Source organism: Typopeltis vanoorti, chromosome 9 (genome assembly GCF_054136105.1).
Source record: "Typopeltis vanoorti isolate ZY-2024b chromosome 9, IOZ_Tvanoo_1.0, whole genome shotgun sequence".
Taxonomy (NCBI): domain Eukaryota; kingdom Metazoa; phylum Arthropoda; class Arachnida; order Uropygi; family Thelyphonidae; genus Typopeltis; species Typopeltis vanoorti.
The window spans coordinates 64392243-64408394 of NC_143557.1; the positions used below are offsets into that span (position 1 = coordinate 64392243).

General features: G+C 34.7%; 1 protein-coding gene across 1 annotated transcript in view; it reads right to left on the reverse strand.

The window, feature by feature from the left end:
- LOC150103097 (putative ATP-dependent RNA helicase TDRD12) overlaps window positions 1–16152 on the reverse strand; it is a 623943-nt gene that overhangs the window by 202045 nt on the left and 405746 nt on the right. Inside the window, exon 17 of the mRNA XM_090397898.1 lies at window positions 12120–12260. Coding sequence (XP_090254024.1) covers window positions 12120–12260 — 141 coding nt within the window. The remainder of the gene's footprint in view (window positions 1–12119; window positions 12261–16152) is intronic.

The following is a 16152-nucleotide window of genomic DNA, read 5'->3' on the forward strand; positions in this document are numbered from 1 at the left end:
ACTTGAATTAATATAAACTTAATTAATATAATGACAGAAACGTTAATCCTTATCTATACAACCTATTATGTTATGTCTGTTAATTGTAAGTGTTTGTGGTTGGTTTGATTATGTTCAGGGGAGGAAGTGTTTCTTTCTCCAAACATAATTAATTTAAATAAGTGATAAAGACCACTCTTGTTTCACACAGTATTCATATTGATTCCCTCTTATATGGAATCAGAAAAGATTATCCAGATCAAACCCCCAGTTCAACTCACAGTCTTCTTGTTCAATTTAAGGCGGTCTGAAGAACTCGAATTAGTAACACTGTCTTACATTATCTCAAAGAAAGCCATTCTCATGGTAGAACAAATCAGAAAAATGTTTTAGTTATGCTTGTAGAAAAAGGCAGTTCTAGAATCTAAAATGAACTGCATAATTTCTATGAAACAATATCAACTATAGAATTTCTGTGGCCTTCTACTTCTCTCAACTTTCAGAGACTCGTGGAGTATTTTTAAATCTACTTTTAACAAACTGAAAACTACCCATTCATTATTTTTGTGAGTACAACACAAACATTTTGAAAAGAGAATCTAGAGGTTGTTTTATGTGCTTAGATGCCCTGTCTGGCATATATGATAATTTCCCTGTTATTGTTAAAAATAAATCTTAATAAAGCTCTTTTACTTAGTTTTTTTTTTTTCCTTTTCAGTTCTTTCGTTTTTTAAAGTAATTTCAGCCATAAAAGGTCCAAAACCTATAACATATTATATACAATACAGCAGTGGCTGTGCTACAGGTGAGTTAGAAAGAAAAATTATAAATTTTTTTATATATGCACTTGTAGGATGTAGTTAATTAGAAAGACACTGCTAGAAAGAACAGGGATGACAATAGTGATGAGTGGTCAGCAAAATAGATCTATTGTTAAATTGTGAATTCCTGTGAGATTACTGCTACTTGGGTTTTAATAAATTTTGAGGAGAGAAGAAACTAGGTGTCCTACTGACAGAAATGAGTTGATAACACACACAGGGGAAGGGGAGTTATAAATCAATCTGATTTATCTCCACTGAGAATAGAATTTTATGGATATTTTAGCAACATCCTACAAATATTACTGGGGAAAAAAAATAAAAGAATTTGAAAACAACAATCACAACTTAGAAATCCAGTGGAAAATATGAAGAAAGCACTGATCAATTCAGATAGAGAGAAATGTGGTAAAGTCATTTGCAAAAATCAGAACTTCACAATGGACTCAAGATAATTAGGCAATTATGGAAAAATAAAAAAAATTATAATCAGAATTCTTGATAAGTCAGCATATCCTCCCACCTCAAATGATAAGAAGAAACTTGGTAACTCAGAGATTGCTTTTTTTTTTTTTTTTGAAAAATACATAAGAATAAAGGCAACTCCATAAGGCAACAGTGGAAGTAATGACTGAATGAAGAGAAAGAAAAGTTTGTTTTGTGAGTTTGGTGTTGAACAGCAAAGGAATGTTAACTGCTGCACATGTTTTAACAGATTTAGAATAGTTCATCAGAATTAATTCTAATTCTGATGAACAACAGCTACAATACACAAATGAGAATTATTGTGTAAGTGTTGCTCTATGGGCAAAGAGACTGACACTAGATTATGGTTTGAACTACCTACCTGCTTTCCTTTCCTTTTCCATCTATGTAGATGGAAAAGGAAAGCCAGCAGATGTTGTGACCATTTAAATCACCAACAAAGATGACTTCATTACAGGAAAAGCTAGAATGGAAGAAATAAATATTTAAAGAAAGGAAATGAAATGTTTAGAATGGCTGGTGAAATTAGGAAAGTAATAGAGACTACAAATGAATCTGGCAGAATGAGGCTGAGAGATTTTTTGCAAAGAAAATCAAAAAGAGATATTTTTAAGGTGGGAAAGCCTTTGATGTAGTATATCACAGCAAACAAGCATAAATGCCACCACTGAGGCAAAATATACTGAACTTTAGAAAAATTGAGACAAGTACTTGAAGAAGCTGAAATTTGAGTTTCTATTAGAAATAGTAGGTATAGTTTTGGGCTAGAGGTGGAAATGAACATCACTGAGAACTTTTCATAGTGTTGTTATTTGAGTTGAAATTCAGAGAGGAATGTAATATATACAATAATTGATTCCTTACCAAGCCATACAAATGGCAAATTTCATAAAATTTCACTGAAAATTATGGTCTCGACAATGTCTCTCCCATATGCTACTACTAGGACTCCCACACGCTCAAGACATGCACGGCAAAAGAGATTAAAAACACCATTATTTTATAGTGACCATGTTGAGTCGATCCATGATATCTGACATAATTATGAAATCATCACTCATACTTCAAGAATAAATTGGAAAAAATGAAAGAAACTGGGGAAAAAAAATAAACCAGGTCTCTGATTTGGATCCAAAGTTTCTGAATACTGAGCTTTTAATAAGCAAAGTGATATACTATTACTTCGTTATTTGAATCTGAATGATGAAACTCATCTACCATGTAGTGATGCCTAGCAGCACAGAGTTTTGGCTTTTGCTCTGAAGGTATTTGGGCATCATTCTAGACCCATCTATATTATTTCAAACGCAGATAGTTTCCTCCAGAGTGACGGTAAGTCTGTTGGCTGGAAATATATCCAAGAATACTAATAGGCTCATCAACATGAAAGTGTAGGCAGAGGAATCAGATAATTGCAGACCCAATGGACCTCACAAAAGCTTGGCATGGTCCACAATGACAGTAGTCAAAACATCGGTTAGGGTTTTAGATTTCTGAGGTTGGAGACAATGCAACCATGCAATCTATCTTGGCTATCAAAAGATGGCTTTAGTCCCTTTTTGGCACTGAGAAAATGCAGAGAAAACTGTAACAAAACTCAGCTCTTTATCTGGCTACATTTATGTGTAAATGTAATTCTTATTCAATGTAACCAACCATTGGATAGAATGGCTGGCTGTAAGTTCAGCCTGGGTAGAACATATCTACAGTTGACAAATGAAAGCTTCACAACTATTTTCTCAAATATTACACATTGTTCTTTTCAGTGAGATACTCTACTTTTTGCTCTTCAACACTAGGTGGTGATCAACTTCTATTTTAAATCTGACATGTACTCTTGTATCCTGAACAAATCTGAACACTATCACTCAATAATAATGTAATGGGTAAAACTTTTCTTGGTTTTTGTGTGTTCTCACCATGTGAATTTATGCACAATTTTATGACAGAACATGGTGCTAGTAATGAATTGTCCATGTCACGATCTGAATCTTAGATCTACTTTTTTCATCATTATTACCTTGTTGTTTTCTGAAATTTTTTTTCGAAACCTTTCATGTCTATTTATTCTACTTTAGGTCTCCAACAACAACAACCAGCTTATCTTAATATCAGCCTCTCTATTTAATACTCCAAAAACAGCTCTACTTTTTTTGCTACTAGAATTTTCCAGTGAACTACAGTTGAGTTACAAAACATCTCAATTTCCCTTCTGAAATTTGCACAAATTATTTGAAACTGGTTGCAATTAAGTTGGGGCGCTTAAGGGTCAAAGCTGTATAACTGGGAGGAGACTTCAATATAGCCTTTTAAGAACTAACCAAGGCTTCAGACCTAATGTCCAGTAATCACCTTCTTGTAGCACACCCTATTAGATATCTACCTGAATACTTAACGAATGAGGATGGAGTGGCAATTAGGGATTTAGCTGACAAAACTGTATTCTTAATAGCTTAAACCATAATGCAAAATGATGCATAAAGCTGAAGTAGAGATAATTTCTGACCAGAAATTACCTCGAGTATGGAGAGATGAAAATTTTACAGGTGACTGCATTACATAATTCAGAAGGCAAGGTCAGAGGGTCGAATTCCGAATGACTGAAGTAGAACTCCATAGTCCATCTATAACAAGGGAAATAAAACTGAATGTGAGAATTACAGAGGTATTTCAATACTGAGTGTTCCTGGTAAGATTTATGCAAGAATACTTAAGAAATAGCCAAGAAAAATTGTGAAAGGGAGAACTTCATGAAAAAAAAAGTTGGGTTCAAGCCAAATAGAGGTTGTCAGGATCAGATTTTCACTTTAAGACAAATAGTGGAGATCTGAAAGAGGCATAAGACAAGGTAATTCAGTATTCCAAGAGGAAACCTCTTTGAAATGCTGAAGTTCCTGGTAAGATTTATGCAAGAATACTTAAGAAACAGCTGAGAAAAATTGTGGAAGGGAGAACTTAATATTATGTTGAGCAATACATAGTTTTAGTTTGAACTGTAATTTAGCAGTTAGAATTTAAGGAGGTAAAGGAAGATGGTTTTATTTTAAATCAGGTGCATGTGACAAGAATGTACATTATCTCAGTTCTTATTCATTATCTATATAGATTGCATTATGAAGAAAAGTGGTGCTAAACCTGATATCAAAACTGGTGATGCTAATCTCAGCTCCTTACTTTATTGCAGATGATGTTTTATGTCTAAATAAATCCAGTACAAGCCTGCAAGATTCTCTGTCTAAATTGAATAATGGTTGTAATAAATTTGGTATGAAAATCAGGAATAAAAAGACAAAGACAATGAAAATAGGCAGAAACATTTAAAACATCAAATGTATTCTTAGCGAAGAACCTACAGAACAAGTAAAACATTTCAGCTATTTAGATAATTATTAGTAGAGCTGGCATGGTACTGTAAAAATAATCATAATTTAAAATTATGAATATGTTTACAAATTGTTTATGTTAGTGTATTATTAGTTTTGATTTCATAACAAAGGCACTTGTGATGTGCCCGTTATTGATATTATTATTCTCAAAATGAAATGTAAAGCATTTGAAATTTTGATATACTTACTAGATTCTGATAATTATGTTACTTTCAATCCTTGTTATTGTAATCTAAAATTGTCAAGTGTTGTGTTTTGAAAGACATTCTCATTACGCTAATGGAGACAACATATCAGCCATTATACATAGCTTCTCGCTTGCCTTTTTACAAGGAGCGTGCATGCTCGCCAAGGATTTGATGCATGACTTACAGCTGACAGATAGAGCATTCGGTATCCGAAGTAACGAGAAAAACATGAGAAAACTTAAAGAAGTATAAGAATGCGGATTGGAGAAATTTTGTTGTTAGAAAGTTTTTTTAAGTTTTTTACATGACAGTAGGAAGAATATTAATAGAAGATTCCGAAATGGATTTGTAGAACTGTGTCTTTAAAGTGGAGGAGTTGAGACTGTCAACAAGTATTTAGTAAATAAAAGAAGATATTGCAGTCGATTCTCTAATTGAATGTTCGAGGAAACACTGACTAGAAAGTTTCATCTATCTTAAGGACGCTGGATCTATTTGCTATTTCTACTGGAAAAGGCGACGGAATTAGTTCAACTTGGATATGTTGTTTATGAGGTAGTAGAAGAAACTTTCTTTCTCCGGTACAAAAATTAGGAAAATTGTGCGTCAAATAGGTAGAAATGCAAGATGTAAGAAATATTCATACTTCAGTGAGACAGGAGGAATAATATTGTGTTCTATATAAGGGAGAAACAAAAAAGATCCTATGCAAAAGAAGAAGAAGAAGAAGAAGAAATTTTATATTTTTGGAAAAGGCCCTAACAAAGAAACCGACTATGAATATTTTGTTATTGTGAAAACAAGGTGTTTAGTCTGGTAGACATGATTAGGCATATGTTAAACAATCCAGTAATAGAACGAGTTAGAGAATGGGTGATTTTAATATTTTTGGATAAGAAAAATCTCTAAAATATACATTTATTTTAGAAGGCCTTGGATCCAGTATTTTGTAGTTATGTAATTTTATATCCACTCTCTTATCCACCACTCTTATTCATCCCCATTTGTTTTAATTTGTGTAATAAAGTTCTATGTGGTATTCAGTCAAATGCCTTCACAAAATCTGAGTCAGTGATTTACCAGATTCTAAAAGAAACAGTTAAAAGTCATTGCACCAATCGGAATTGAACCCTTGTGTAATACTAAACACTTGGAGTATAAAAATAATCTTTATAGAGACAATCTCAAATCACTAAAACAGTAGGAATTGAACTGTTTAAATTTATATTGAATAAGAGCGAAATTAGTCAAAATGCTAAATTATTATTATTATTGTATGGGCACCTTGAGTCTGAGACTCATCGCTAGAGACCCAAACTATCCAGACAATCTATCATACCTCTCCTTGAACCCATTAACAGACAAAGCAACTGACTCTGACAACTCATTCCACTCATTCACAACTATCCAAGCAAAATATCTAGTCCTCAAACCCTACTAGCCACACCTTCATTCAATTTCCAGGGATGATCCCTTGTTCTGGCCCATCTAGCTAGTGCTAAAACATTTCCCTTGAATCAATCTTATAAAACCCTTTAAGCAACTTAAATGTTTCTATCATATACCCTCTTTTTCTCCTATCAACCAACTTCTGCAATCACACACCCTCAATCTATCCTCATAAGGAACATTCCACAGATCACTCACCATCTTGATTGCTTCTGCCAGACCTGAGCACAGTAATCCACATGTGGATGTATCAAGGCATCATAAAGAGGAATAACTACTTCCTTATTTCTACTTGTTAATGTGTTCTTCAATAGGCAAGTAATCTTATGTGCTAACTGAGCAATATGTCCTCTAAACTTTAACTCTGTCTACCCCCCCCCCCCCAAATCTCTAGCTTCATCTTTTTCCTGGAGCAAAGTTCCATCAATGCAGTACACAGCTTGTAATCTATTTATCCCAAAATGCATAACTTTACATTTCTCCATATTAAACTGATACCCATTATCTTTTGCCTATTTAAATCATCCTGCAAACTCTCTCCACATCACCTAGATTAACTATTACCTAATTTCACATCATCAGCAAACACTGAATATTTCCTCTCAGGTTATTTCTTATACCATTTATGTACAAATTAAACAGTATTAGTCCCAGGCACCGAACCTTGCAGCACACCACTAGCTAGTCAGCTGTTTTTGCCTTGATTCTGCCCCTCCACATACCACTGCTTGATATCTCTTCAGCAGTGACCTTCTTATCCATCCCCATTTGTTTTAATTTGCATAACAAAGTTCTATGTGGTGTTCAGTCAAATGCCTACACAAAATCCAGCAGAATCATTGTGTGGCTGTTTCCTTTATCCTACTCAGCTGTTATTACTCTATTATAGAAAGTTAGTAAATTACTAAGGCATGACCAACCCTTCACAAAAACCATGTTGCCCCTCATACAGTATCATATTTTTATCCGCCCATTCTTGAATTCTCATTTTGACCAATTTTTCCAGTACTTTTACCACCACATCCGAGATACTGATCGGTCTATAATTTGCTACTGCAGTCTTAGATCCTCCCTTATGCAAAGGAATTATTTTGTCCTCTTTCCACTCCTTTGGAACTCCACCAGAGCTGAGACTTGAATTAGAGAGCCTAGTCAGAGACATTGTCATTCCACTTGCACATTCTTGCAAAACCTGACCTGATATTGAATCTAATCCCACAGCTGTATTTATGTTGAGGTTCTGCAATATCCTAAGATTCTCCAATTGATCCACCTCTGTTCCCACATTAATGCTTTAACATATGTGTTAAGGTTAATCTTCCACAGTCATTTTCTTCTTACTTGCTACATAACAAAACAACTCTTTGGAATTTCCTTTGGCCTGCTCAGCTAGATTCTTCTTGAAATCTGATTTTGCTTTCCTTGCCATGCTGGTCACCTTTCTCCTCATATACCCTCCACAGTATTTTCTTTTTCTACAGCTCATGCTTAATGTATTACTAATCCATCTAACTTCTACCTGATTAATCCTTCTTATCTTAGGTATACAATTTAATATTTATTCATCTAGATGGCCCTTAACTATCTCCCATGCAATACTAACATCCTTCTCTTACACTGTTTTATGCCCTGACATGGATTTAAGTTTACTTTAGCCTCCTAAGCTTGTCATAATCACCTGTCTTGTATTTCCACATATACCCCCTTTATATTCCTCATGTTTTACAATCTTCTAAGTCCACATGGCCACTTTTGCCAAATGGCCTTGGTTATGGATAGCTCTTCTGATCCTATGACCAGTTCCAATATTCTCACATCCCTAATCCCATCCCTCAAGTAATTATCTCTTAGCAGGTGTATAAATTATATTTCCTTCCTGCCAGTCTATATCTCCATAATTGAAGTCCTCCCATAATAATCACTTGACCTGTACTCATTGTACTAGTTTGGCAATGCATGTCTTCCAGATCATCCATGGAATCCCCTGGTCATGATCACACACCAGACTGCTTCAAATGAACAGCCACCATCCTGCCTATCTCCGATTCCTGTTGGTTGCAATTCATCCACTATTATCAGCAATACCTCTTCCCCATCTTATCTTTAACCGTGTACAAGGCAGTGTGTCCAAACCAATTTTAACTTGCATTTGAGAGCTGCGTCAGAAATAAAACACATGATCAAAGTCTAGAGACCACAGATATGAGAGGTCTGCAAAAGATTAGGGGAGTGAACAGATTCCATCAATGGCAGTATCATATTAAATATAAGGGCAGTATCATTCAGGAAACGCATTAGCAGAGCTAATCTCAGGTGGTATGGTCACTTAAACAGAATGGGAAAAGATTAGCAAAACAAATGTTCTTTGCTAGGATAAAGATTCAGACGAGGAAGATCTAAGCGGATTGATAAAAAAGTGTCTTAGAATACAGATATGAGATCTGATAGTATAGTGTAGTATGACCATAATATCCTGTACTCTATCAGGAATTTGATGATGATGACAATTGAAGTTTATCTTCATGTTTAACGTGGCATACTATTGCTGCTCCTTCCTTTCACGATACATTGTGCCTGAATTATAAACATCTTAAATTTACCAACCTTATTATTTAGAAGAATCTAAGCTATTTATCAACATCAACAATACTGACATAGTATTTGTGAATTTTTTTCTGCTAGGTTCCCCCTTCTCTTTCAATGATGCTGCTTACATTGATGTGTCCCCTCAATTCTGTTGAGGTTATTCAAATAAACCTTCTATAACTATAAGATCATGCCACTATGTTACAGTCAGCATACTATTTGATGAAAATGTTAGACCATCATGAAGTGCCTTGTTTTAGCCAACATACAATACTATTTGATTTGCTAAATTCCAAATTGTCAGCCATTCATTTAGCATCTAAGTGGATACATTCCTTATAGGTAGGCTTACCATACGTCCGGCGTGTTGTTTGTGATTTTTTTTTACTTCATTAAATTAATTTAACCCCAAAAAGCCAAATAGAAACTGCATGTTTACGGATGAATTAAAAAAGGATTATCCATTTTTGAAAAAAGTTTGTGATCATATTGACAAAGTGAAATGTGAACAGTGCTCTTCAGAATTTTCTGTGGCTCATGGCGAGCATTCGGACATAAAAAATCACTTGACGTGTGCGAAACATATGGCTAGTCTAGCAGTGGCAGGAACTTCCTCAAAGATACTGTCATATTTTAAAGGTGCCGATCCAAGTGACAAAGAATTTTTAATAGCTGCTGAAGAAGCAATTTTTGCATTTCATGTTGCTATTCACAATCTCAGCTTTAAGTCTGCCAATTGTTCATCTAAATTGATATCAAAACTTTTTCAAACAAAGTTTAGACTGGGTAGAACAAAATGTGAAGCTGTCATTGTTAATGTGATTGAGCCACTGTTGTTTCAGCAACTTTGTGAAGATTTAATCAAAACAAATTTTGTGACGATATCGATTGATTCTTCCAACAGGAAAGAAATTAAAACTGTGCCATGTGTTGTGTGGTATTTTGCACCAGATTGTGGAGTAAAAGTTAAACTTTTAGACTTTCAATCAGTTCTCGGTGAAACTGCAGAAATACTGACAAACCATTTAATGTCAGTTATGAAAACTCATAATATAACAAAAAAAATTATTGGATTTTGTGGAGATAATTGCAATACCAATTTTGGAGATGTAAAATGGAGAGGAGAAAACAATATTTACAGTCGATTGAAGAAAGAACTAGGAAGAAATATTGTGGACATTGGTTGCTGTGTTCACATCATTCACAACTGTCTTCAAACTGCAGTTGATGTTCTACCTATTGAAATAGAAGCTTTAGTAGTCAAAATTTATAAATATTTCCACATTTATATGGTTTGAGTCACTCAACTAAAAGTGTTTGTGAATTTGTAGATGTAGAGTATAAAAAGGTTCTTCAACATGGCAATACTCGTTTTCTTTCACTACTTCCAGCTATTGACAGAATACTTGAAATCTATGAGGGACTGAAATCATATTTTATTTCACAAGAACACTGTCTGGTGATGATAAAACAGTTCTTTGATAATGATTGTGGTGAAATGTATTTGTGGTTTGTGCATGAGCAACTCAAATTGTTTAACAAATCTATCTTGATTATGGAAAGAAAAAGCGAATGCAACAGATATTGTCATTGAACTTAGAAAATTAAAAACAAATCTTGAGGAAAGGTGTGATAATAAATTTATACCTCAAGAAGCAAAAAAGCTTTTTAGAATACTGGAAAATAATGGAAATATTAATACAATACTACAAGAGTTTACAAAATTTTATGACTGATGTCTTTCTTACATTGAGCTTTGGGAAAACAGTTTTGGTGGAGCAGAATCTTTTACTTGGATAAACAACGATGAATTAATTTGGTCGGAAATTGAAGCTTCAGGTGAAAAAATTAATGAAACGCTTGCAAATAATACAATAAACATGGATGAACTGTTTGATGAAGTGGTGATTGCAAAAGCTTTTTGGTCAGCAAACTATAACATTTTGAAAATACAAGTTGCGAAGAAAAATGGATACAACTATCCAGTCATTTCAAAGAAAAGAACATTTCATTGCCCAATCTTCTCCAAATTACAGAATACATTTTCAGCCTGCTAGGCACATCTTCACCTGTTGAAAGGATATTCTCAATAATGAATAACATATGGTCTGAAGAAAGAGGTAGAATGGCTGAATCAACAGTAAAAGCTGTATTGCGCTGTTAACTTAATAGTGAACTAAATTGTAGTGAATTTTTTGACGCGATTAAAAATAAAGAATTTTTAAAGAAAGTTCACGCTAGTGATAAATATTAATAACTTTTTAATAATAAGTTATGTTCAGTTAAGAGTAATTAAAAATTATTACTACAAAATGTTGTTTTTTGCTAACCACTCCATTATTTAGCCTTTTGAATCATAAGTACTTAGCGTAGAAGGTGTTACTTTCTGTTTTGAGCAAACTCTCAAAAATGTCCCGGTTTGATAAAAAAATTTTATGGTAAGTCGACTTATAGGCTATTTGGAATGCAGACACATTCCACAATTTTTATAGGCTATGTAGAGGTGTCCTCTCAGTTATTTAGCTTTGACTTTTGGGTAAACATTAATAAAAAAGAAAGTGTTAATACCACAAATTATGTTTTAACCGATGAATTAATTTCTATGCCTGATTATTTGTAAACTTGTTTGATCAGTTTTCTCTCTCATTTAAGCCTTAACAGCACTCTTTAGTTTAAAATGAAATGTTTCCTCATATGGGTCTATGCATCTGTCATGAAGTGTTTCATATTCTTCAAGGAGTTAGTTTTAGATCAATTTTAATCAACTATCCACAGCAGTTATACAGAGATCATCTGTATAACTGCTGTGGATAGTTTAATTTAATCAACACAAATTTGTGATTAAATATAAAAAAAAATCATATGCATGATAAGTTTCATTAGAATATTCATGCAATACAGAAATAATACTAAGGTAAAGGGGTATTCCAATTGCAAGTTGTTGCAATTGGAATACCTTATGCTTAAGAAATACCTTATGCTTAAGAAATTTCTTAAGCATATTCTTATGCTTAAGAATATGCTTAAGAAATTTTTGTATACTTTATATGCCAGAAAATATCACTAAATTAGACTGTAATTATTCACAGTCCATGACTTTAAAGAACTTAACATAAAGAATTTAGCAATATAATTAAACAAAATTCCAGTATTTTGAAAATCTTGACACAATAATAATAAAAAAAAACTAGAGTTTTTTTGTATTTATTTATTTTTTACTTTACCTGTTTTCTTTCTCCCAATCTAATGAGGTCAGGTGGAGCACTTAATCCCAATCGTTTTAAAAACTTTCTTATATATTTAACTTGCTTTATATTCTTCTCTGTAACAATTATGTGGCAGTTGTAAACTGGAGTAAAGTCATTCTGAAAATAATGATTTAAAGTACATTTTTTTTAAGAAATGTTATTTTCATACATAATATATATACATTGGTGTCCAAACCAAAGGACAAATACTATTTCAAGATTACAACCCCAGATTCAGATGAATCAGCTTGTGGCAATTTATATAACTGACAATTTCCAGTAGAAAGACAGCACACAGTCATATTTTCGAATCACACACAAAGGGGTCACATGGTAGCACTCAACAGGATTAACCACGCTACTGGCCAAGAGGTCTATAGATGTCAAGGTTATCATGAATGCGAAGTACATATTAAAATCGTAATACCATTGATATTACATTGAAATATATGATGGATACGAAGCATATGAGGATGCATATTTTATCCATAATGGCCGGTAAAGTGGTTAAAGGCAAAAGGCTATGTTATGCAAATTGTGTTTGAGGGAAACTTTTTCATGAAAGAATAAAGTTGCAAACTTCTATGTTTTGTAATGTCTCAAAGATATCATCTAGATAATTTCACACAGGGGAGAATATCAGAAAGCTTAAAGAAGATTGCAGAATTACTGATATTGCCATACTGATATCTTTTAATATCGGGAAATCTCCTTGCTCCGAACCTCCTGGTAGAAACTATAGAACAAATAAAATATTGCTGCTATTTAAGCACAATTTTTAGTAATCATGGCAAATTAAATATGGAGAGAGAAAACAGCATAAGCAATGCTGGTAGGGTAGGGAATCAAGTGAATAAATTTACATTGAATAAGAGAGAAATTAGTTAAACACTTCCTGTATACAAGACAGTGTTCAGTTTTTAAAACAGACCAATTTGGAGGGAAATGTCAATAGAAAGTTAGTAATGATGTAAACTTTACATGGAGTAAAGTTTACGTTATTATTATTATTATTACGGGTATCTCCATGGAGTCAGTAGACTCATCGCGGGAGACCCAAACTAGCAAAACAATATCTGTCATATCTCTTCTTGAATTCATTTACAGATGAAGAGCTCACAACAAAGTCAGGCAATGAATTCCACTCATTCACCACCCTCCAGGCAAAAAACCTTGTTCTGACACCTTTGTTAACCACACTCTTCTTTAATTTCCAGAGATGACCTCTTGTTCTTCCATCACTATCACACAGCTGAAACATTTCCCCTGCATCAATCCTATAAAAACCTTTTAGTAATTTGAATGTTTCTATCATATCCCCTCTTCTTCGCCTATCAGCCAATCTCTGCAATCCACAAGCTCTCAATCTATCAATGTAGGGAGCATTTTTTATATCACTCACCAACTTGGTCACTCTTCTCTGAACCCTCTCCACAGCCTCCTCATCTCCAAGGAATCCAGGTGACCAGACCTGAGCACAGTAATCCAAATGTGGAAGTATCAATGCTTTATAAAGGGGAATAATAACCTCTTTATCTCTGGATGTCAGTGTGTTCCTCAACAACCAAGTAATCCTATGTGCAATCTTGGACACCTTAGCAATGTGTCCTCTGAACTTCATCTCCTTATCTACCAATACCCCTAAGTCCCTAGCCTCATCAATCTCTTGGAGTACCTTTCCATCGATGTAGTACACAGCTGGTAATCTTTTAATCCCAAAATGCAAGACTTTACACTTTTCCACATTGAACTGACATCCATTTTCTTTTGCCCATTTTACCAGCTTATTTAAATCCTCCTGCAAACTTTCAACATCAGCTTGATTTTTTATTGCACTACACAACTTTGCATCATCAGCAAACAACTGAATATCTCCCTTTAAGCCGTTTCCTATATCATTTATATACAAATTAAACAACATTGGCCCAAGCACAGAGCCCTGAGGCACACCACTGGTCACCTGCCTCATTCTGGACTCGGCTCCTCCATACACCACCTTATGGTATCTCTCCCTGAGCCATTCTCCTATCCATATCACCAATTTAATATCCATTCCCATCTGCTCCAATTTGCGTAACAGTGTTCAATGGGGTATCCTGTCAAAAGCCTTAGCAAAATCCAGAAGTACCACTGTGTAGCCAGTTCCTTTGTCCAACTCTGATGTTATTCTATTATGGATAGTTAATAGATTGCTAAGGCAGGATCTACCTTTAACAAAACCATGTTGGCCTCTATAGAGTATCATATCCTGATCCACCCATTCTTGAATTTTGTCTTTAACCAACTTTTCCAATACTTTTACCACTACTCCTGAGATGGTGATTGGTCTGTAATTCAATACTGCAGTTTTAGAGCCACCCTTATGCAAAGGAACCACTTTGCCTAACTTCCACTCCCTAGGGACCATACCAGAGTTCAAACTTAAATTAAATATCCAGGTAAGAGGGGTTGACAATTCATTTGCACATTCACGCAACACCCGAGCTGATATTCCATCTAAGCCTACCGCAGTGTTTGCATTTAAGTTTCGCAATATATTTAATACCTCTGATTCTTTAGCTTCAATTCTCACATTAGGTATTGCTATAGGTATAGAGATATCCTCACTTGGGTGATAGACTTTTGAGAAGTGATCACTCAGTAACTCGACTATTACATCTGATTTTGTCACCTCAATACCATCAGCACCCACTAAGGTTATCCTTCCGAAGTCATTCTTCCTCTTACTTGCCACATAGCGGAAGAACTCTTTGGGATTACCCTTGATCTCTTTGGCTAAGGTCTTCTCATAATCTGATTTAGCTTTTCTTACTATGCTGGTAACCTTCCTAGCTTGAGCCTTGTACTGCTCATGGGTGTCCTGATCGCCCTTCTCCTTGTAAATTCTCCATAACATTTTCTTTTTTTGTAGTTCAAGCTTGATACTACTGCTCATCCATCTAATGCCTGCCTTGTTTGACCTCCTGACCATGGGGACACAATCTGATATTGCTTTCCTCAGATACCCACTGATTTTATCCCAAGCACTGCTAACATCTTTCCCTTGCAATATGTTCTGCCATGGGATGGCTGCAAGCTCACTCCGAAGCTTGTTATAATTGCCTAACCTGTAGTTTCGTACATACCCCTTCTTAATAGAAAAATCCACAGATTTTGCAACCTCCCAAGTCAATACCACATGATCACTTTCACCAACTGGAGGTAACGAGGTCACCTTACTTATGCACATAACCTCTGAACCAATAACCAGGTCCAACACTCTCACACCACGTGTCCCTTCAGTTACGTGCTGTTTCAAGTAATTATCTCGTAGCAGATGTATGAACTCCATTTCCTTTTTGCTACGTGATATTTCCTCCTTCCAATTGATATCACCATAATTAAAATCCCCCATAATAATCACTAAGCCTTCACTCATTGCACTAAGTTGCTGATGCATGAATTCAATATCTCCCCCTGTACTCCCTGGCCTATAGCAGCATCCAACTGTATATTTGGTTGCGTTGGTCACTATTTCGCACCAGACTGCCTCAAATGAACTCTCATTCACATGTCTATCATCATGATATACTACTTTCTTTGGCTGCAACACATCAGCTATCATCAACAGTACTCCTCCTCCTGTTCTATCTTCTCTATCCTCCCTGAAAATACTGTACCCATCACATTCAATTCCAGTGACCACATCTTCTGCTGACAGCCAAGTTTCACTAATGCCTACAACTTTTGGTGAGATTTCACTGACTAATGCCAAAAATTCTTCTCTCTTATTTCTAATGCTTCTAGCATTGGTATACAAAAATTGCAGATTCCCATAAAGTTATTACTTTACTTAACAAGGATACGTGATATAGTATCCTTGTTATAACATGGAGGGGAGGGGTATAAATACAAAGTTGAAATGGATCCCCATCTTCTAATGAAAAGAGATTTTCCTATAAGGTGAATGGCAGAGTAAAAGTGTGGCCTTTTTTAGATTTTAGAAAAGACTATTTCTCTGAACTATAAC